This window comes from Zootoca vivipara, chromosome 13, assembly GCF_965207765.1.
Source record: "Zootoca vivipara chromosome 13, rZooViv2.hap1.1, whole genome shotgun sequence".
NCBI classification, from domain to species: domain Eukaryota; kingdom Metazoa; phylum Chordata; class Lepidosauria; order Squamata; family Lacertidae; genus Zootoca; species Zootoca vivipara.
In genome coordinates, this window is record NC_142596.1 from 18,107,616 (window position 1) to 18,130,137 (window position 22,522).

Consider the following 22,522-nt stretch of genomic DNA (forward strand, 5'->3'; position numbering starts at 1 on the left):
AAGGTTCTGGGAACCACAGCTCTGAGAATGGGCAAGCTACACTTCCCAGGATTCTTTGAGGGTGAAGCCGTGGGCTTTAAACGTAGGGATATGGCCCTCTGTTCCCTTCACAGAGCAGCATGTGACAGAGTGGTGTGGCCATAAATCCCTCTTCCTGCGGAATTCCAGAGAGAAAATAGAATAAAATAAAAATGCAGCCTGAGAAAGGAGACATTTAGAGGCAGCAACTTTAACCTACAGATTTTATAGGCAAGACTTGTTCAGATGATAAAAACAGCCGCTTGCTTGTTCTCTGACTGGGCTAAGCTCAAGGCCATCTCCATTTTGACATTTGGACGGAGGAATGAGGGGCAGGTAGCGCTGCCCCCTCAAGATGGCTACAGGAGGCGCATCAGAACCAGACTTGCATGAGCCCCAAACACAGTCTCTCTTCCTCTTTCTTTTCAACCTTCTGCTCCCGATTCACAGCCTTCGTGCCTTTCGAGGCCGGCAGCCGTTGTGTGGGATCGGGGTGTTGTCTGTGATGGAAATCACCTCCAAGCCACCCATGGTAAGTCCTTTGATGGCTGCCTGAAAGAGAGAGAGAGAGAGACACGAGTGTTTTTTCCACCCTTTAGCTTCCTGCATGGGAAGACGAGAAGCTGACTCAGGCCCCATCTGCACTATACCTTAAAAAAAAGGAAACACACTGTGGTTTAACTAATTTAGCAATCGTGGCTTCCCCTCAAAATGCTGTTTGCTAAAGGTGCTGAGAGTTGCCAAGAGACCCCCTGCTCCCCTCTCGGAGCTATAATTCTCAAGAGTTCCTTGGGAAGAGGGAATGATGGTTTCACCACCCTGCAGCTCCGTGAGGAGAATAAGGAGTCCTAACAACTCTTAACAAACTACACTTCCCAGGGTTCTTTGGGAGGGAAGCCATGATTGTTTAAAGCGGAGTGCCGATTGGGCCTTACATGGAATCAAACCAATTTATTGTCAAAATCAGGCTTTCCAGACCTTCCACCATCCCTGACCACTGACATACTTCCTGGGGATGATAGAAACAGTAGCCCACAACTTGCAAGAAGCTTTGTAGTTAAAAAGGAAAGTCATTTGTAATTGGAATGTTAGTGATAAGTTTTTGTAATAATTTAAGTCAATGACTGAATAATGGTAAAGAGGTAAAGGGACCCCTGACCATTAGGTCCAATCGTGACCCGTCTGAGGTTGCGGCGCTCATCTCGCATTATTAGCCAAGGGAGCCGGCGTACAGCTTCCAGGTCATGTGGCCAGCATGACAAAGCCGCTTCTGGCGAACCAGAGCAGCACATGGAAACACTGTTTACCTTCCCGCCAGAAGGCACTTTGACGTGCTTTCAAACTGCTAGGTTGGCAAAAGCAGGGACCAAGCAACGGGAGCTCACCCCATTGCGGGGATTCGAACCGCCGACCTTCTGATCGGCAAGCCCGAGGCTCTGTGGTTTAACCCACAGCGCCACCCGCGTCCCTATTCAATGATTGAATAGTGAAGTATAAATATTAGAGATAAATGTTAGAAAATCATAAGAAGGGTTTGATGGAAGTCGAGGCCTTAAAAAGCCAAAGGGATAAGATATGGAAATTAATGTGATGAAAGTTATCATTTTATTGTTAAAAATCTATTAAAACTTATATGGCAAAAAGAAAAAAAACAGTAGTCCACAACAGACAGAGGGCATGGGTTTGGGGAATCCTGGGTCTACACACTGATGGGCAGTGGTTCTCCCAACCTCACCTGGAGATGAGCCAATGTAGTGTAGCGGTTCGAGTGGCCGACCAGGACCTGGGAGACCAGGGTTCAAATCCCCGCTTGGCCATGAGGCTTGGGTCAGCCACTGCCTCTCAGCCTAGCCCACCCCACAGGGTTGTTGTGGAGAAAAAGACGGGCTATAAATGCAATAGATGAATAAGATGCTGTATACTGAACCCAAGACCTTCCCTGACCACCCTGGAGCCTTCCTATCCGGTCTGTGGCATCCTCTTCACCCTCTTCCCCGCTACTGCAATTCGGTTTGTGGGGGGAAACCCTTCTATTAGAGCCAAGGGAAGGTTCCCCCCTTTCCATGCTTAATTACAGCTTGGGGGTAGGTGGGGATGTTTTCAGGGGTGGCTACAGTGGGAGAGGGAAGGCTTCTCCTTGTGTGCTGTGAAAATGGCACCCTTTGTATGACAATTAAGCTTTAGCGTGGGGGACGGGACCCTTCCATAGGTTCTCAATAGAAGGATCTATTCTCCACCCCAAGCCTAACTGCTTCAGGGGAGTGGGAAGGGGAAAAAGATGTATTTATGTATTAGATTTATATACAGCCCTTCATCAAAAGATCTCAGGGCGGTTCACAAGATAAAAACATGAGATCAAAGCACAAATAAGTAGTTAAAACAGAAACAAGAGAACAATACCCCTCCCCCCCAAAAAAACACATTTAAAAGGCTGTAGAATATTAATCAGCCGAAGGCCTAGTTGAAGAGGGACGCTTTTTGCCTGGTGCCTAAAGATTTATAAGGAAGGTGCCTGATGAACACTCCCTGGGGAGAACGAACAGCAGCTAAGGAGAGATGGGGAGGCTCAGTGGCCAGCAAGTTCAGGCAGAAACAAGACTCCAGATTGAGGCTACTTCCTTTGCCACAGGTCAGTTTCTCAATGGAAAAACTTATTGACCCATCATTTCCCAGAGTCACCTATGCATATAAATGAGCAAAGGCACGTTTTAAGCAAAGTTCCACCCTAGAACTGTGTCTTGGGCCATATACGTTCTTGACAACCCCCACTGGTCCTCACCATCAACTGAAACAATCAGCCAATGTTCCCCCCCCCCGCCGCCCATTTTGTTTCTGCTTCTACCTTTTCATTGTTGCATCTCTCCTGCTTTCAAAATTTAAAAGGCTGTGTGTTCCTTGGGGGCAGGATCAGAGACTTGCCTTCTTCTATTTTGCCACCCTGTAATGTGCCATCTTTACCAACAGCACCCAGGGTGGATTTCAACTCCTTAAAATAGAATGGACTTAAGCTTGTAATGTCCATCAATTTCAGTGAGCACAGCAGGACCAATGAAAATCCTCAGTAAGGAAACGCAGGCACTTACCAACCGGCCAGGTCCTAGGCCTTTCACCACAACTCGGATGTGGGACACACCCTTCGCCGACGCTTTCTGGGTAGGGAAAACAAAGACGTTTTGCAAATTTAGCCAGAGAGCCACCCCCACGTTCGGTCTCCATGTTTGCTGCTGTTATTAAACAGCTCTCAAGCACCTGACATTTACTGAGCGCTGCATATATAAAGACTGCCCCTGCCGGCAAGGTCACGCTCTTATAGACATCTCATCAAAGGAAAATGGAACAGGGAGGGAAAAGGAAAGCAAGCTGCCTCCTCCTCTGGTCAGTGGATGGGGCCAGGTTGGTCTGGGTCTTGCTTGGATTGTTTTTAAGCACCTTCACATTGTGCTTGAGCCAAAAATCACCCCTCCCCACCGGAGCAGCTTACTAAATCTATACGAAGACAGTCCCTCAGGCTTACAAGAAGAGCAGGAGCTTTGAATGTCATTGAGATGCCGGAGGATTGACAGGTAGGCAGCCTCCTAGAGACAAACCTTCCTGTTTAGGACCAATAGCTGGAATACTATTATGATAAGTATATTATTATTATCAACATGCCCCTAGAATGCAGTGGCTTGCGAGTAGAGCTCTATCCATAGCAGGAAGGATGAAGAGGGGAAATTGTAAAGTTGGGGGGGGGGAGCAGACAATTTTAGGATTGTATCTGTCATTTTGATGGTCATTTTTCTTTCTATATATTTATTTACATACTTATGTATGTAAATTTGCATTTATACCCCACCTTTCCTACCAAAATGCTCAAGGTGCACTGCATCGTTCTCCTCCTCCTCCTCCATTTTAACCTCCCAACAGCCTTGCGAGATCGGCAAGGCTGAGAGCAAATCCCACAAGGAGCTTTGTGACTTTGGTGGGGATTCGAACCCTGGTCACCCGGGTCCGGGTCCAATGCTCTAACCACTATGGCACACTGGATTAATGATTTCTTTAGGAAGAATGGGAAGTCAGCAACTGAGAAGGTGCTTGGTGGTGAAGAGGGAGAGAGAGCAGAGTTGCTAGATCTTGACGGCAAGGAAGCTTATCGGAGCTGCATAAAATCGAGAATCGCAACAAATGCGGCTTAGAAAAGCAGCTGCCGTCCGAGAGAAGGTTACAACCCTTGGCGGGGCTTTTCAGCTTAGGAAAAGCGGTGAGTGAGGAGCAACGTGGTAATATGATGGGACGTCGAGAACCAAGTAGATAAGAAGTAGTTCTCCTCCTTCTTTTGTAATGTTAGATTCCGGAGCCATCCAACAAAGAAGGCGGAAGGCAAGCAAATCTTTCTTCACACAGCTAAGCTGTGGAACTCACTGCCACAAGAGGCAGTGATGGCCAACACCTCGGATGGCTTTAGAAGAGGACTAGACAAATTCATGGAGGCTATTGGCAGCTACTAAACCACAATGGCCATGTTGTACCTCCACTGTCGGAGACCATATTGCCTCCGAGTAAGAGTGGTTGGGTATTGCAGGTAGGGAAAGTGATGCCACCTTCCAAGATCTGCTTGTGAGCTTCCCAGAGGCATCTGCCCGGCCCCTTGGAGGCCAGAATGCTGTATTACATGAGCCCTTGGCCTGTTCTAAGAAACCACAGATAAGGGAATCATCTTTTTTTTATTTTATTATAATGGTGATGGATTGGAAACTCCAGGAAAAGAGCTTTGCAGTTGCAGAGGTATCGGTGGGTCTGATACAAATAAGGCTCTAAGTCAGGCATCCCCAAACTTCGGCCCTCCAGATGTTTTGGACTACAATTCCCATCTTCCCCAACCACTGGTCTTGTTAGCTAGGGATCATGGGAGTTGTAGGCCAAAACATCTGCAGGGCCGCAGTTTGGGGATGCCTGCTCTAAGTGGTAGTGGTTTCCTCTCTATCAGCCATATTGCGTTAAAGGGAAAAGGGCATTGTGGGAGGAAGGGAACGGTAGGGAATTGGACTCGATGACCCTTAGGGTCCCTTCCAACTCTACAGTTCTATGATTCTATGAATTAAGATGCAAAAAGAGAGAGAAAGCAGGCTGCAGACGAGAATTATGGTCTTGTAATGGGAGAGAACTTGCTATATTTGCAAAACTGAAATGTTCCGTTCTAGGGCATTTCTTCCTACCGCATTGGCGGCGCTGTTAAATGTCTCCTACTCCCAAACTGGCTACTGGCAACGTTCTAGAGAGAAGATGGGATACCCTCAATATAATATATGGAAAGGTTGCCATCTAGAGGCTATTTTAGTGGTCTTTTCTTCTACTGTATAGCAATAAATATAAACCTTAGAAATAAATGATTAGGGTTATAGTCACATGTTTGTCCTACTCAGAGTAAGCCCACTGAATTGAATGAATGTGGCTGACTCAGGCCCATTAATTTCAATGAGCAGAACCAGTGCTCAGTATAAGCCACCCGTCTCAGAGCACACTGAACCTTTTCCCGTTATCATTCCCGTTTTCCGAGCCCACTTAAAACATATACCAACACCCGGAAAGCTGTTAGCAAGACCCTTGGGACAGCAAGAACTGACAATACACATCTATCATCTCTGCGCAGAAGATCTTCACAAGCACTCTGGACTGAACTAGATATAGGAGAAAACCCATTCCCATCTTGAAAGAATGTGCAAAACTAAATGAGTTAATGAGTCAGTCAAGTGAGGGAACAAGCCCCCAAATAAGAAGAGGGCTCTGTTTCAACGAGAGAGTGATCACTGCAACCCTTTTCTCACTGGCTTTAGTACTGTACTCAGATATTTCCTTTTACACTATGCAGCCACAAGCCTGGGTTTGCCACTGAACGAACGGCTTGTTTTCTATCACTTGTGCAAACATCTTTGTGATCAAGATCTTGCTGAGAATTGAGGGCTCCAATGTCTTATGGGTGGAGAGGGGAAGGTTTCAATAGCAAAATCACAGGTTGACAAGCTAATGGAGGTGCTGTTGTTGTTGTTTTTAAATTACCTGCTGGTTACTGGGTGGGAATATTGTTTTGTTTCTTGGAGGCGTGCTGCCAATGTTTTCTATCACTGTTATGTGGGGGGGGGGGCTGCCCCCCTCATACGTTCCTTCAAATATTAACATGTTATATGACCCCTCCTTCCCCTTTTCTACAGTACAATGTACAGTGGTACCTTGGTTTTCAAATGTAATCCGTTCCGGAAGACCGTTTTGAGTTCTGAAATGGTCAAAAACCCAAAACTCAGTAGCCGACAGTGGAAGCTGCGTTTCCTGTTCGACTTCCGAGGTGTGATCGAAAACCAAAGCATTTACTCCCAGGTTTACGGCGTTCGAAAACCGAAACGTTCGTCAACGGAGATGTTTGAAAACCGAGGTACCACTGTATTTACGAATATTTTTTTCAATGTAAGTCACTTGGAGACTCTTTGGGTGACAAGTGACCAGTAAGCCTAACATCTAATAAAAATACTAGTATATATTACAGCTGTTTAAATGTGCAAAGAGTTTTGTGGTCGTCATCTAGGTGCAGGATGCAAGTGAGGCGCTCTGTGCAAATAACATAGAGGCAACACACTGGGATTCGCTTTCTGCGTCAAGAAGATCTGTCCAAGCAGGAAAACTGGCCCTTGCCCTTCCCCATCGGGAAAACCTTTGCCTCCAGGGGTGCTGCGACTTGGATTTCACTCACAGCTGCTACTGCGATCCCCGTGGTCTGTGCCGCAATGGCGGTGGCCTTCCTGGCGTTCTTGAACCCTTCGCTACCGCAGGTTGACAGGGTCAAGGCGACGTTATCATGCGAGGTGATCTGGATGTGAGTGCTGCAAGGAGGGAAGAGAAGAGGGCATGGTTTCCACACTTCTGCCATGTCACTCCTCGCCTGCCTTTTCTCTAGACTAAAAAAACCCAAATGCTGTAACCTCCCAGCGGAAACTGCTCCACCCCCTTCGTCATATACCCGAAGGAGCGTCTCCACCCCCATCGTTCAGCCCAGACACTGAGATCCAGCTCTGAGGGCCTTCTGGTAGTTCCCTCACTGCGAGAAGTGAGAATACAGGGAACCAGACAGAGAAGGGCCTTCTCAGTGGTGGCGCCCACCCTGTAGAACGCCCTCCCATCAGGTGTCAAGGAAATAAACAACTATCTGCTTTTCAGAAGACATCTGAAGGCAGCCCTGTTTAGGGAAGTTTTTAATGTTTGAGGTTCTATTGTGCTTTTCATTATGTTGGGAGCCGCCCAGAGTGGCTGGGGAAACTCAGCCAGATGGGCGAAGTATAAATAATAAAATCATTGAGATACAAATACAATAACATCATGAAACACCCTGATAAAAATTGTGACCCCCCCTTCTCTTCCCCAAAGCGTTATGCTTTTACAGAGAGATAGCTGAAGATTGTAAAGGCATTACCAGTCAGCTTTCACAGCCCGACCGTCATATACTTAACCCTCGAATGTCTGCCAAAGGGAGTCATATTCAATAATTACTCCAGTCTCATACATTTTAAAATTTTAGCTGTAATTCAATATCCTTGTAGATCTTTAATATTACAGATGGCTTCAGCCAATGGTTCTAAACATATAGCAAATAATGGGGGGGGGGGGAGGAGACGGGGGCATCCCTTTTTAGTCCTGCTCATGAGTCTCACAGAATTGTAGGAATTAGTGTGAAACAATGCATAATTTTCTTTATATAGAACCTTAATGGCATGTATAAACCTAGGCCCCACTTGATTTTGTTTTTTGCAAAACGTTGTGTAAAACCATCCGCAGTTAAGTCAGGTTGGCTCTCACCTCAAACATTTCTGAGATGTCTCTATTCAGCCCCATCACTAAAGGGGGACAGATTCTCACCCCCCCCTTAATCTGCACGCTCGGGGCAAATCCACCACAGATGGAGAAATTTGCCACTTACTTGTTATATGTAGCTTTGATGTGAGCTATTGGGATCTCTTCGAACTTCTTCCCATCCCACCGCAGAGCGCTCCCTTTCCCTGGTGCCGGGGGGTAAAAGCTGAAAAGTGAAATGGGAAGGGAGAATGTGAAGTTTTGATGCAAAGCTTAACATGGTCTGGGCATTCAGAGAAGAACTTCTGGGCGGCCTGGGGAGGTTTAAGAAGTCTTAACAGCAAACAGTACACTTGGCTTACTCTTCCTTCACATTGCTCTTTCTCCTACCTTTAAGTTGCTCAGCTTTAGTAAAATTAAATTGGGACTAAGTAGGCATCTCCCCCACCCTAATTTCATCAGCTCATTCACAGGTGGCTCGGAGGCCCCATCACTCAGTGTTAGAAATTAGCCAGGCGCCAGGTGCGTTTCTGCGACTGGCATGGGTCCAACTGCGACCCTGTGGAGACCTCTGGATGCCAGATTAGTGACTGACATAGCCACCTGGCTGCAGCCTCCAGCTTTCTTAAACAGGCAAGCAGAAGAGCTTATATATTGCATTTATAGCCCATTTTTTCTCCAAGGAGTACATGGTTCACCCCCTCCACAGTTAATCCCTGCAACGACCCTGTGAGCTAGGCTAAGAGGCTGTGACCGGCCCAAAGCTACCCTGTGAGCATCATGACTGCGTGGGGATTTGAACCCTGATCTCCCAGGTCCTAGTCTGACGCTCTAACCACTGAATCACACTGGCCTCCCACAGTACTTCTGCTACGGGGCAGCTATATAAATCACGGTTAAAAAAATATATAGGGAAAGCAAAATGTCACTTAGAGAAGGATCTCAAATATTTTCCTTGAAGCTTGAATTTGTTTTATTCTGGGTTGGTTTATTTGATGTTTCAATGTGCTGTAAACTGCTTTGAGATATTTTCCTGTAAGCTGCACCCACAAATTAGCCGCACCTTTAAAATTCAGGGGGGGGGGAGGACAATACCCGAATATGAGCCGGTCCCTTAAAGTTCTGCAGGCACGCACACCCGTTCCGTTTTACCGTCTGTCTGTTTCAGCAGCGATATCGGAAAAGCCAATTTTTGTAAGGTCACCAATTTAAGCTGCACTTTAACTTTTCACGGTCGGAATTTTTTTGGGGGGGAGTGTGCGGCTTATATTCGGGTCAATACGGTATTAAGCGGTATGAAACTGAAATGAATAATAACAACAATAAATTTCATTTTTTAAAAATGCTGCCAGACAATTCATGGCGGCGATTGTAAATTAGGTTTAAGGTGTCATTTGGAGATGAGCTTATATATCTGCCTTTCTAACACCCCACTTAAGCCATTTTCCAGAACAGACATGAGTTAAGCATCTCCCTTATCAATGGCAGCCATTTTCTTTTTCTGTACCTGAAGATGCAAAGCAAGGGCAGGAAATCTAGGGGAGGGACCGTAGCTCAGAAGTCCCCGAGTTCTCCAGGTGGGGCCAGGAACACCCCTGGCCTGAGATCCTGGAAGTCATTGCAGACAATACTGAGCGAAATGGACCAATGGTCTGACTTGGTACAGTGGTGCACCGACTTATGAATTTAATCCGTTCTAAAGGCACCTTCGTAGGTCGAAAAATTCGTAAGTCGAAAAGCGCCATTGGAAACGCGATTTCCCATAGGAATGCATTGGAAACGGAAAAATTCGTAAGTCGAAGAAACCCCATCTAAAAATTCATAAAAAAACTCTTATCTAAAACCGCCACGGTTTCCATTCAGATGTCGAGAAATTCGTAAGCGTGCAGCCATTTGCCCCATTCGTAAGTTGAAAAATTCGGTTGTCGGGTCGTTCGTAAGTCGAGGTACCAGTGTATAAGGATCCTATAGGTACCGTCCCTCCATGTGGTCAGAGGCTTGGCAGCACAGTGACACCTGAAGCCAAATCAGAGTGAGGCCAGTCCTTCTAGGCCTCACTCTGTCTTCACATGGACACAAAAGAAGAGGCACACAGCAGGAGCGAAGTCACTGCCAGGACCACAAGGAGGAGAGGGATGTGTGCAAACTGGGACCTCCTGGGTGCACACTGGCTCTCTCTCCCCCCAAAGTCCAATTGAAACATGTGAGACTTAAGCTTTAAACAAAACCATTTCAAAGCATTCCACACAATTCTAAAGGCAGTTGGCAACCACAGGCAGAAATAGAATAGCCGAGATCAATAAGTGATCTTCTGGAAAGGGACTCCAAAAGCTGTTTTCAAATTTCATACAGTTTCTGTGTGTTCCTCAAGGTGGTCCCTTTGGGTCACAGGATACTGTGCCCTCTGAATGTCACAAAAGTCGTGCCTCATCCCTTTTTTGCAAAACCGCGCGAAACAACGCCTCACCTGAAGTCGCTGTTGTTCGCAGCTTCTGCCTCTTCTTCAGCAGCTGGGCTGGCAGAATCCCCCGTTAGCCCTTGAAGTCTCTGGATGCTTGTCTGCACACCCCGAGACAGGGAAACCCTGCAGTTGCCATAAGGAGAGAGAGAGAAGCCGGAGGTTGCAGGTTAGCATAGCTAGAGCAGTGACTGAAAAAACAACACAGCCTGCTGGTAGTCGCTCGATTTAATGGACACAGGCACTTTGAAAAGGCAAAAGTTGTACCTGCAACAAAAGTGTTGCAGTGCAGAGTGCTCCTTTTCAGGGTGCCCAGCTATGCTTTTCCAGAATGCTCCCCCTTCTAGGTTCCCTTCTGTTCCACCTCCTCTCCCCTAGCCTCTCTCTCTCTCTCTCTTTCTTGCTCTCTCTCTTTCCCCTACCCTTGAGTATTCTGTGACTACCAAGCAATCTCCCTCCTTCCACAAGTTATTTTGTACTTCTGAAGCTCACCCAATTTCGCCAAAGCATCCTTCCTGAGTGTGGATGGTACCATTTTGTCTACGCAGGCGCCCACAGTGGGAGAATGGGTTCTGGGTTCAAATCCCGCAATTGCGCTCACTGGGTAGCCTAAGCCCGCCACACTCTCTCGTGGCATGAAGAAAGGAAATACAGTGGCACCTCTACTTACGAATAACTCTACTTACGAATGTTTCTACTTACGAATGGAGCTCAGTCCGCCATCTTGGATGCGGTTTAGATAGGATTTTTTCTACTTACGAATTTTTAGATAGGGTTGCTTCGACTTACGAATTTTTTCTCCCAATGCATTCCTATGGGATTCGACTTAAAAAAAAATTCGACTTACAAATGTGCGTTCGGAACGCATTAAATTCGTAAGTAGAGGTACCACTGTAGATGGATTTTTGTTCCCCCTCCTCCTAGTTGCATAATACTAGAGCCTAGGGACCGCCCAGCGAAGCTGAATGTTGGATGATTCAGGACAGAAAGGCATGAAGTACTTCTGCATGTAGCACTGGACTAAACTATGGGACTCGCTCCCACAAGATGCAGTGAAGCCTCCGAATACCAGTTGCTGCTGGAAATGACAAGTGGGGAGAGCGATGTCACACTCAAGTCCTGCTTCTGAACTTCCTACAGGCATCTGGGTGGCTACTGTGAGAATCGGATTCTGGATTTGATAGCTGTCTTGGTCCAATTGAGCAGGAAAGTACTTGTAAATGATCTACCATGCAGGGCGGTTGTGAAAATAAAACAAGGAGGAACAAGGTTAAGACAAGAAAACTCACGTATGCTGCCCTGAACAATTTGGAGGGTGCTTAAGGTGTTTTTTTAAAAAAAGTGCTGTAAATAAACTAATGGTTTCGACATAGAGAGAAAGAAAAAATATAGATCAAAACCCCACTGTTGATTTTCAAACTGACCTACCTCCCAAGGCTTCCCTCCCCAAAAAGTGGTTTTCAAAATGCCATCGGAATTGTTCGATACACTTGCAAGACATTTACGATTGTCATTCCAGCGCACCAAAAGAGGGAATTAAAAACCAGACAACACTTGAAATACTAGTCAAGAATAATAAAAAGGGCAATCAGTTGGGTATTTTAACACCCACCACCTGAAAACACCTTCTTGATTCAAGGATGTCTAGAAAGAATGGTGGTGGTGGTGGGGAAACCCATGCATTGTCACTTCCATAGGAAGAGGGCCATTTTCACTGCAAGTCTGTATTGCTCGTTCAACAGCAAATGTTATGAAGAGCGTATACAATTAAGAATATCATCCACAAAGGAAGTTCATCTACAGACCTTGTCCAACCATGCAACATTGTGCAACAACTCCTAGCAATTAATTAAATGAGCTCAGCTATAACCTTGCTGAAGAGGGTGGAGGGAGAGGAAGAGATTGCTATCGCTTCAGCAGATCGCAAGCGTTTCCATGTGAACCAACGGCCTTGCTGCAATAGCCACCAACTCCTGCGGCATCAGAAGAGCTGGGAGGATTTTTTAAAAAAACCAACCAACCAAAAAAACAATGCCTGTCACAGCTCTGGGAACTTTTAAATATTTGATTGGGTTTAATAGTATTTTTTAACCTGCTGCTAAGTGCGACGGTGCCCTCACAAAGAATACAGCAGAGTTGAGTGCGTCATAAAAAGTTGCAGAAGAAGAATAGGAGAATCTGCGCCAGAGATGCAAGCGGTGGATGGATATCGGTTAAAGGCAGCCACGAAGAGGAAGGTGTTCAAAAGGCCTCCCGAGTGCCGGAGCTGAAGGGGCAAGTCCATGATTGTTTCAGGACCCTTGCTGAGTAGCGCCCATCTCGTTTGCTCACCATCCTAAAAGGCAGGCACTGAAGAAGGACCCTTGGTAGATCTCAAGTGTATGGGAAGGGTTCTATAGGTCAAGGTGGTCCTTCACAAGACCTGGGCTGTAATACCTTCATTCCCGTTCTACCTACCTACACAACAAAACAGTATTAGTGGTTCTGTCACCTTTTCCCCAACAGATGAGAAATTTGGTAGCATCTGGAAAGGAAAGAGATGTGTCCGAAATACTACTGAACTACAGACAATTCTCAGCTTATGCAGAGGCTGCATTCCAAGGATAGTACGTAAAGCTAACCTTGTGTATAGCTGGAACACATTGGATGCAATGGTGGTGGGGATTGCCAGTTGTCCCCCCCTTCCAGACGCCTGCCCCCTTTTTGCCCCTTTTATTTTTGCCAAGCACATAGAGCTGAATGTCCAGAAGTTAAATGTGCAGAAGTTGTGAGTTATCAGCCTTCCCTAACTTGGTGCCCTCCAGATGTTTGGGACTACAACTGCTGGCTGGGGCTGATGGGAGTTGTAGTTCAAAACATCCGGAGGGCACCAACTTGGGGGAAGTTGAGGTGTATGAACATATGAATCTGCTGTGTATCCAACACGGTCACCTGGGATAAACTGGTGACAGCAGCATTCACATTGACCAGGTTTTAAGAACATAAGAGCCTGCTGGATCAGGCCAATGACCCATCTAGCCCAGTTTCTCAGTGTCTTTAAAATGCTATGTGCTACTGCCAGTAGTTCCAGGCAAACTGGGGCAAAAGGCATTTCCCCAAACCTGCTCCCTGGGATGCTTTTAATGGAAGATGTCCGAGACTGAACCTGGGACTTTCTGCAGTGCTCCCCCCCCCCCACAGATCTACGGGTCCATCCTTTAACTAAATCACTTTACTCTCTCAGTCAGGCTGATAAAGCCCAAAGGAGGCTCTCGTCCCATGTTCTTGAGATAAACAGATTATTGTACTAAAGCGGGGTGGGTGGGGGTGGTGGCTTCTGAATCGGGGAGCAGCGCCCAAAGTGACTGCGGTGGTGGTACTCAGCTATTTCTGGTGGGCCACAAACCCAGCCCAAAAGTTGCCTTGCAAGATCCCTGCTTATGATGCACACGAGTGACTGGGTGAAGGTCATTGAGCATGGCCAAGTAGGGATTCGAACCTGGATCTTAGTCCGACACTTTTCCACTAGCTTGTGCATCCACGATGCTGCAAATCGTTAATAGAATCACTGGGTACAGATGTCACCCAGCATGGAGGAATGGGTGAAAGCTCCACCGGTTGGATTTCTGCCTTCCCTTGCAAATTTTAAAGGCAGAAGAGCTCTGAAGGGAGACAAACAGCAGCCTGCCCCGGTATGGCAGATGCTCCACCTGTTGGATTTCTGCCATACCTACTGATAGGGTTGCCAGACTCAATAGAGCAGTGTTTCCCAACCAGTGTGCCTCCAGATGTTTTGGGACTACAACTCCCATCATCCCTAGCTAACAAGACCAGTGGTCAGGAATGATGGGAGTTGTAGTCCCAAAACATCTGGAGGCACACTGGTTGGGAAACACTGCAATAGAGGACAGGACTTTTGTGCCTTTAATTGCCCTGCTCTCTTTTGAGTCTGGAAACCTTAAAGAGAAACCAGCAGACCCTTTGCTTGGAAATTAAACCTTGGTTTCTCTTTAAGGTTTCCAGACTCAAAAGAGAGCAGGGCAACTAAAGGCACAGAAGTCCTGTCCTCTATTGAGTCTAGCAACCCTACCTACTGACTTCAAAGGCAGAAGGGCCTTGATGGGAGACAACCCGCCTGGCACCCCCAACAGCAGCCCTCCCAAACTGAAGCTCCAGAACTCCCCCCCCCCAGACCAACCCAGCCCTTTCCCTTCCTGGCCTGCGACTTCTTACCCCGAGCCGCCCCCCAAAAGCCCTCGCCGGGCAAGCGCCAACCAAGGAATCATGATCCTTGCCCCCCACCGTCTGGATCCCTCTCGCCGGGCACCGCGAAGCTCACGCAGGGCGGTAGGGGCGGCGCTACAGCGGAAAGCTCTTCTCGCGGTTATAGGCGATGGCAAAATGGCGGCGTCCTCTCTACGTACAGAGCCGCTGTTGCTGTTTACGACTCATCCTAAAATGGCGGCGCACAGACCTGGGGAAAGACGTACGGCGTGGGCAGAGAGACGTACGGCGCCCAGGCCTCGACCGTGGTGCGTTGTCGCCCCCTGTTAGCCAAGCAATGGAAACTAGAGACGGATTTCCACCATGGAGATGGGAATTTCCTAGAGCGACAGGACTTTAACGTAACAAAAAGTCATAAATATATTAATGAAGAGTGAGCATATCATTGTTCGAATACGGGTCCATTTTCGTGGGGAAAATTATTTTAAGTTCTTTTACTTTCTTGTGAGTCGTATTGAGACTTTTTTGTGTGCGTGAAAAAGACACAAATAATAGTAATTTTAAGAACCATTCTAAAAATAAAGCAGGGGTAGCTATTATGGTGAGCGTCAGACTAGGACTTGGGAGGTGAGGGTTCAAATCCTCATTTGCCCATGAAGCTCACTGGGTGACCTTGGGCCAGTCACTGCCAGTTTAAGCTTAACCTACCTCGCAGGGCTGTTGTGAAAATAAGATAAGGAGAGGACAAAACATGTATATCGCGTTGCACTTCTTGGCGGAAAGGCTAAATAACTGTAATTATAAATGTGAAAATGAAATAAATAAAATATGCTTTCTTTGCGCGATTGTGCTGTGGTCGAGAAAAGTGTGCCTTAAGACAGCCCTCCATCGCCGGCAGCGTTTAACTCTTCAGTCCTACCTCTAAGGTCGGGTTGCCGCCGCGGTGCATTGTGGTCCGGAGGTGACAAACATGGCGGCGCCCTTCGCCAGGGTGCTGCTGAGCGGGGCTGCGACGAACTTGCCGATTCGCGCTTGTTGGAGGGGCCTTTCCGGCGGCTCCGCGGCAGCCGGGCCGAAATGGAGGCTTTTCGGAGCGCTTTGCTTGCAAAGGCCGCCCAGAGTCAGTCAGGAGCTGAGTCCGGAGGAGAAAGAAATGACGGAGCTGCTGCAGCAGGTGAAAGAAGCAGAGGGGCGCATGCGCACGTCTGGTAGCGGGAGCAGGGTGTTGAATTGGAAAGGGGAACCTCAGAGTGGCCTATGTATTATTTTGTTGTTTATAAAAATTAAAAGATTATATATATATATATATATATATATATATATATATATATATATATATATAGCTTTTACTTTTGTAAACAACAAATTGCCAGCCCAATCTCTCCCCCCCCCATTCGAAACCATATAAAAGGTATTTTGCTGGATCAGATTGATAAAACTGCAATCCTAATCCCATTTACCTGAGAGTGTAGAACAGGCATCCCCAAACTGCGGCCCTCCAGATGTTTTGGCCTACAACTCCTATGATCCCTAGCTAACAGGACCAGTGGTCAGGGAAGATGGGAATTGTAGTCCAAAACATCTGGAGGGCCGAAGTTTGGGAATGCCTGGTGTAGAATCACAGAACGGTAGAGCTGGAAGGATATTTGGTGCCATCTAGTCCAACCTCCTGCAATGCAGGAATCTCAACGAGTTAGTTGGACTTACTTCTGAGTTGGCATGGCTTGGGTTCCAGCCTAAAGCAGTGATGTGGAACCTGTGATTGTTGGACTCCCATCTCGGATTTCCCTAGCCATTGTGGCCAGTCGTTGGGGGGTGGGGGTGGGGGTGGGGAGCTGGGAGTCCAGTAACATATGGTGGAACCACAGGTCTCCTTTTGCTGCTTTAGGCTGCAATCTGAATCACCTTTGCTCAGAAGTAAGTACAATTAAATTCAGCAGGGGTTTCTCCTATCATCACTGTCCACACTGGCTGATGGAGTTGGAGTTGAATGACATCTTGAGGGTCAAATGAGCACCCTTCCATCTCCTTCCAGTCGGCATCTTCCCAGATTTCTCTGAGGCGTCTACTTGGATGTCTACTTGCACACAGATGAAGACAGCAGTAATCTCCTGGTTTGTCCCCCCCAACCCATAGCTGTCAACTTTCGCATTTGAAAATAAGGGATCAGCAGCCTCACCTGACCTGGGGACACTCTATATCTAACAATCCAGGATAGCAGCAGGAAACGGTGCTGGAATAAGGGAATTTCCGGCAAAAAAAGGGAAGGTTGACAGCTGTGGCTTGGAATAAGGCAGTTTACCGCAAGAAAAGGGAGGGTTGACAGCTATCCCCCAACCCAGTAACTGGTGTTCACAAGCAGTGGTCTGATGTTCTGGATTTAGAAGTCCCATTATCTTTATCTAAATGATAGTATGGAAAATTATTATACCATGTCAAAGGAATTGTGCATTTATTTATTTGGATAATTTATACTATTTTATATATAACTGCCCCATGATCTTCAAATGAAGGGTGATATATAAATTTAATAAATAACAATAAAAAAATAAAAAAGGTTGCACTCCAGTATTGTATATTCTTAAAAAGGCAGCAGCTATCCAGGGTCTTGGGCAGAGTTCTGCTCGGTTTTTTTAATTTTAAAAATCTGTTGTTTTACTATTTGCTGCCTGGGACTTCTTTGGGAGGAAAAGTGGAACAGAAATTTAATCAATTAGGGCTGTAGCTCTATTTAACTCAGAGTAGAGCCATTGAAAACAATGGACAGGATTAAGTTGAGACCATTAGATTCAATGGGTATATTCTGGGTAGTTGGGTATAGGCTTAATTCAGGTGTGGAAAACTCCAGATGCAAGGACTGATGGGAGCTGTAGTTCAACAACTCCTGGAGGACCAAACCTTAAATAAGTAAGAGGAAGGGGAGGATAAATGTACAATCAATTATCATGAGATTCAGTGGAGCAAGAAAGATGCTCTGAAAGGCAGGTGCTTGAGCTGAGTCAAATTAAGTCCTCAGTGAGTGAATGCAGACAGTGAAGGGGAGGATGAAGCTGCACAGATGGGGCTCCCAAGGGGCTGGTGATTTCTAGTGTCTGTTCTTGTGATTCCAGCAGCTGGAAGCATCTGCTAGTGTGGGAGAAGGAGGACAGAGCAGATCCTGCCTGCTTCCTGCATGATTGTTTCTGAAAGCCACTCTAGAATTGACTTCATCATGCGGCAGAGCTCAGTTCAGTGAGATATGAATAAGGGCTGGACGTCTGAGCAAGGGGAGGCGAAATAAAGATTTTGGGCGCCGGCAACAGTTCTGAGGCATGTAAGGCTTGTGTTTGGAGGGCCTTTGCCTGATAGCAAGAAGGCTAAAAAAACCTTCAGCGTAACAAATAACACATCTAATCTTCATGAGAGGTATTTTTTTTGGGGGGGGGTGACCAAGGTTCCCTGGATTCTGTTCAACATGCTACATCAGGCATCCCCAAACTTCGGCCCTCCAGATGTTTTGGACTACAATTCCCATCTTCCCTGACCACTGGTCCTGTTAGCTAGGGATCATGGGAGTTTTAGGCCAAAACATCTGGAGGGGATGCCTGTGTTACCTCTTGTGTTACTGGTGTTGTATCTTGCATGCTGAAATAAAAAAATCTCTTTCTTGCACAACTTGGAACATGTGGCCCTCCAGATGTTGCTGGGCGGCTTTCCCCATAATCTCAGACCATTTGCCATACTTGATGAGAGTGAGAGGACCACGGATTCCCCAACCTCGTCTTAAACAATGCAGCACTCAGGAAAGTGATTTGCAGAAGCCTGCTGGCTGGGCTCTGGATCAGACCGTTTTCTATTTATTTTGCTTTGCCAGGTCGAGATGGAGAAAAGCCTCTATTCAGACCACGAACTCCGCCGCTTTGCAGAGGAGGAGCGTCTGCGGAGGCAGAAAGACGATGACGACGCTGGGCAGGAGATTGTGCTGATTCAAGATGTGGAAGACTTGTGGGAACAGAAATTCCGGAAGTTCAATCCTGCCCCACGGATAACAGGTTCATGCTACTTCCACCTACCTCATTGGGATGTTGTTGGGCAGCTGTAGGGGAGACTCCAGTCTGAAGGCTAGACTTGGCCCATCAGCTCTGGGTTGTTACTTTGCTGGAGCAAGACTTGCTTCAGCTGATGGGCAGGGCAGGAGCATATTGCTCCAGTAGCACCAACTGGTATGCATTGAAACTGCTACTAAAACAGAGGTGGGAAGACTGCTGATTTAGCAGCAGTTTCAGTGCAAACCACTGGGTTGCTACAGGAGCAGCAAAGCCGCTTGTGCTGCAGTTTCCGAGTGCCCATTTTTGGGTGCTGGGGAAGTTCTGTGCAACGGACTTCGACAGTGGGTGGGACAGGCCACATGTCAATTAGCCAATGGCAGGTGACTGGCAGGTGGGTTGCCTTGCCCATCTGATGGCATGATGACAAGGTAATTGACAGGTTTTTTGTCCCACTCACCTGTCAAAGTGGGCCCATGGGGTGGGGCCAGATAAGGACATAGCCCTCTGGCCCAAAAGGGTCCCTTAGCCCTGTTGTTGAGGATGCTTGGTTCTAACCAGGCTTGGATTAATTCTTATCTGGTGAAAATAAAATACAGGGCAGTGTACTAGAAAGGGGAAGACTTTCATTAACTATATTTTTAGTAAGAGAAACTAGATTGTGTCCACAGGGAGGGTTGCGTTCTTTACAGGAAACAGTAGAGCCCAATGATATCACTTCTGAATGATTAATGAATTAAACAACATTTATATATTGTTTGATTCTAGTTAAACCTCTGCAGGATTTATCAGAAATACCAAAATTTGAAAAAAAGTTAAACAAAATATTTAAACAATTTTTTTTAAAGCAGGTGCTAAAAAGAGTACAGCAAACACACACCCCTCTCTCAAAGTACTGAGGAAAACTATGGTTTATAAACACATTTAAAGTTTTCTACCCCCTGTTCAAAAAAGGACCCAGAAATGAGTCTTGATGCTTAATGCTCCTGTTTTGATTTTCATCCTATCAGCAGAGCAAGGAGTCCTTTAATTTCTCCGCTTTCCTTAAGAAAACAACAGCTTGAGCCCACGTTACTCATTGCTAATAATCAGATGTGGCATAAGAACCAACTTGGTCATGATTTCTCTGCTTGTTCACCTGGAGGCAATTCCTGTTTGCCACAGGCAGCTAAGCAAGTGGCTATTTGCAACCCTCCGTTGAGCATCCAGCTGCCCACTCTTCAATTAGAAGTGGAACGCTCACATTCAAGCTCTCTGTTTGAAACAAACAGTGTTAAATTTGGCTAAATCCAGCTTCTCTGCCTTAAATGATTTTGTGAATTGAGCGGGAGAAAGAAGGGCAGTTTATTTTTAGAGGTAGACGTTGCCAAAAGGTCATGCACTTCAGAATCTTTGCATCCCCCCTGCAGGTATTTTTGTCTGAGCCCTACAAACTAAAAGCCAATTTTAATAAGTCTAATAAGATTAGACACCGAACGACTTCAATGACCTTTTTTAAAAGAAAAAGAGAGGTGGGGGGAATACGCAATTCTGCTTGTCACCCGAAGGTGCAAAATATGATGTATGCTGCTAAGGTTGCAAGCGGCGTCCAAACTCTTCCTAGCGTGTTGTCTAGGCAACCTGAACCGAGTGTTGCTACTTGACATGGTTTCATGTGGCCTTTTCAGCAAAGACTTCTGGGAATTCCAGTTGGATCTATTCATCACTGGCTGGCTGAATTACTTTGACTCTGGCTTCTTTCTTTGGCAGAGGCCGACAAAAAAAAGGACCGGACATCTTTGAACAGGAAGTTAGACGAGAACCTTCTGCTCCTGGTTAAGCAAAAGCTTGGTGACCAAGACATTTGGCTCTTGCCTCAAACAGAGTGGCAAGAAGGGGAGACTCTGCGAGCCACAGCAGAACGGGCCTTGGCCTCTCTCTCAGGTCAGTGATTCAGGTGTGCGTATCTGAAACATTCCCACATTCTTCCCCTGTTGATCGGTACCTCTGTTTCCCTTTCCTTTCTCTCTATCGTCTCTTGTGTCTTATTTATCACAATTTTTTGGTAGATTGCAATCCTCTTGGGACAGGGAACGTGTTACCAATCTTATCTTTTAAATTACTGCTGGGCCCAGTGGGGGTTTGTGGTGGGAGAGAGAGCAGGAAACGTTATAGAGAAGGGAAGTTTCAGACCAATGTTTCCCAAAGTGGATTACAGTGTTGCCTCGAAAGATGAAAGTAATTCGTTCCGCGAGTCGTTTTGGATTGCGAAAGTTTTGTCCTACAGTTTTCCAATTTAAACAAATCAAAGCAAAAAAAAAAAAAGCAAAAAAAATCGTCTTGTGAAGCACGGCCATAGAAAAATTCGTCTTGTGAGTCAACAAAAAGATCGCAAAACACTTTCGTCTTGCGAATTTTTCGTTGCACGAGGCATTCGTCTTGTGAGGTACCACTGTATATTGCCCGCTGGGGGGATGGGGGCGGCGGCACTAGAACAATCCAGGGGGGCAGTAGTAGCCTCGGGTGCAATTGAGGGGCGTTGGATAAAAATAAGGGGGCAGCGGAAGCATAAAAAAAAGAACATTTTGAAAAGCCGTTTGGAAGTATTTCATCTTTTGTGTAATGATGCTTACTGGTGTAACATAGAGTTAAATGTTACTATGCTTGATTTTAATAAATAATTTTATAATTTCAAGCTTCAAGGTGTCTTTATTTACAACAACATCTCTACTATGTTGTAGGACGTAGGTAGAAATAAAATAATGCACATTTCTCACTGTATCTTTCTGTTCGTTTGCTTAAAGAAAGTAGAAATTTCCAGGGGGGGGGGCGCTGAGAATTTTTTTTTTCCTGCAAAGGGGGCAGTAGACCAAATAAGTCTGGGAAACTCTGTTCCAAGCAGTTTGTGCATTTTGTGTGTGAAGCACTTTCAGCATGCTGTACGAATGTTAAATATTATTCAGCATATTTGAAGCAGTCGGCGCCAGGGTGCATATATTTTCCAGCCAAAGACAGGCACCTTAAAATGGGGTGCAGGGGCAAAATTCTTCATCACCAGGTATATTCTGCTGTCTCTGTGTCACCTGATCTTACAAATATGTTTCCTCCCTTGTTTCTTTTCCTGCCTGACTCCTGCACCTCCAAGGAACCCACACGGAGGCCAAGTTCCTAGGCAACGCACCATGCGGCTTTTACAAGTACAAGTTCCCCAAGGCGGCCCAGACAGAAGGCGGCACAGGAGCCAAGGTCTTCTTCTTCAAAGCCCTCCTGCAGGGCAGCCACTTGCCCTTGGCCAGTGAGAAAGTGGACTATGTCTGGGTCAGTAAAGGGGAGCTGGCAGACTACCTGAAACCCAAGTACCATTCCCAGGTTGCTCGTTTTCTTGTGGACTTGTGAGTGCTGGAGGTGGTGTATTTATCCCCGTGTCAAGATTACAGGGAACTGCCTTGGGCGAAGAATTTGTTCAGTGTTTGTTTCACGTTTGCAGAGCCATGTTTGGCCCTGGACAAGGATCCCATTTGTGTGCATATTTTCCTCTTCGCTAAATAAAAGAGTCCAAGAATCAACGAATCTGTCCTATGTTTAAGCTGTGTGCTCTTAAACACTCACACCTCCTGGCAAGGCTAGCGCAGCACAATAGACAATAGACAGTACAGAGCTGTCTCATGTAGAAGAATTAGAGAGGCTTCAGGTTAATTGAGAAAACCCTCTTGGGGTAAAACAGCCATTCTCCTTTGGGCATCACAGTCTCAAGTGTGGTACCTGTTGCGTGTACAGACACACACACACACACACACACACACTGATTGCTGTCACTTATATGTGAATGGGGTGAAAGCCGCTTCCTTTTTGCACAGTTCTGTATATGGGACAGGCAAACAGAATTGAATTTAATTGGATTTCTCACCTATGCCTGTTTCTGGGCACATTCAAGATCTGTGTGTCTTCCCATCTCTTTTTATAGATGTTCTGGGTTTTACTACTTTTTTAAAAGCACCTGGGAGAGTAGGAGCAGATTGTCAGG

The 22,522-nt window shown here is 46.3% G+C and overlaps 2 protein-coding genes across 4 annotated transcripts; one reads left to right on the forward strand and one right to left on the reverse strand.

Moving 5' to 3' along the window:
- Positions 1 to 228: 228 nt before the first annotated feature.
- MRPS11 (mitochondrial ribosomal protein S11) lies at positions 229 to 14,597 on the reverse strand. Of its 3 annotated transcripts, none has more exons than XM_088657188.1 (7): positions 12,623 to 12,956; positions 11,293 to 11,516; positions 10,301 to 10,417; positions 7,961 to 8,059; positions 6,740 to 6,869; positions 3,102 to 3,167; positions 229 to 570 (listed from the first exon to the last, which is right to left on the reverse strand). In XM_088657188.1, exons 1-7 carry the CDS (start codon positions 12,623 to 12,625, stop codon positions 463 to 465), a joined length of 747 nt encoding a protein of 248 aa, XP_088513314.1. In that variant the 5' UTR covers positions 12,626 to 12,956; the 3' UTR covers positions 229 to 462. The 3 variants fall into 3 exon arrangements, with proteins under 3 accessions (XP_088513314.1, XP_088513315.1, XP_034987730.1); XM_088657189.1 differs by lacking the exon at positions 12,623 to 12,956 and adding an exon at positions 12,384 to 12,557; XM_035131839.3 differs by lacking the exons at positions 11,293 to 11,516; positions 12,623 to 12,956 and adding an exon at positions 14,504 to 14,597.
- An 847-nt stretch (positions 14,598 to 15,444) lies between these two features.
- MRPL46 (mitochondrial ribosomal protein L46) lies at positions 15,445 to 22,064 on the forward strand. Its single transcript, XM_035132312.3, has 4 exons — positions 15,445 to 15,668; positions 18,348 to 18,525; positions 20,269 to 20,442; positions 21,644 to 22,064. Exons 1-4 carry the CDS (start codon positions 15,465 to 15,467, stop codon positions 21,892 to 21,894), a joined length of 807 nt encoding a protein of 268 aa, XP_034988203.3. The 5' UTR covers positions 15,445 to 15,464; the 3' UTR covers positions 21,895 to 22,064.
- The last annotated feature ends 458 nt before the right edge of the window (positions 22,065 to 22,522 follow it).

Excerpts from the sequence above, each read along its gene's own strand:
- MRPS11 (XM_088657188.1), bottom strand. Across the intron at positions 6,870-7,960 it reads ATCAAAGCTACATATAACAA|CACTCACATCCAGATCACCT; the intron begins GTAAGTGGCAAA and ends CCCTCCTTGCAG. Across the intron at positions 571-3,101 it reads GCCTAGGACCTGGCCGGTTG|GCAGCCATCAAAGGACTTAC; the intron begins GTAAGTGCCTGC and ends TCTCTCTTTCAG.
- MRPL46 (XM_035132312.3), top strand. The coding sequence starts at position 15,465 with ATGGCGGCGCCCTTCGCCAGGGTGCTGCTGAGCGGGGCTGCGACGAAC. Across the intron at positions 15,669-18,347 it reads TGACGGAGCTGCTGCAGCAG|GTCGAGATGGAGAAAAGCCT; the intron begins GTGAAAGAAGCA and ends TTGCTTTGCCAG. Across the intron at positions 20,443-21,643 it reads GGCCTTGGCCTCTCTCTCAG|GAACCCACACGGAGGCCAAG; the intron begins GTCAGTGATTCA and ends TGCACCTCCAAG.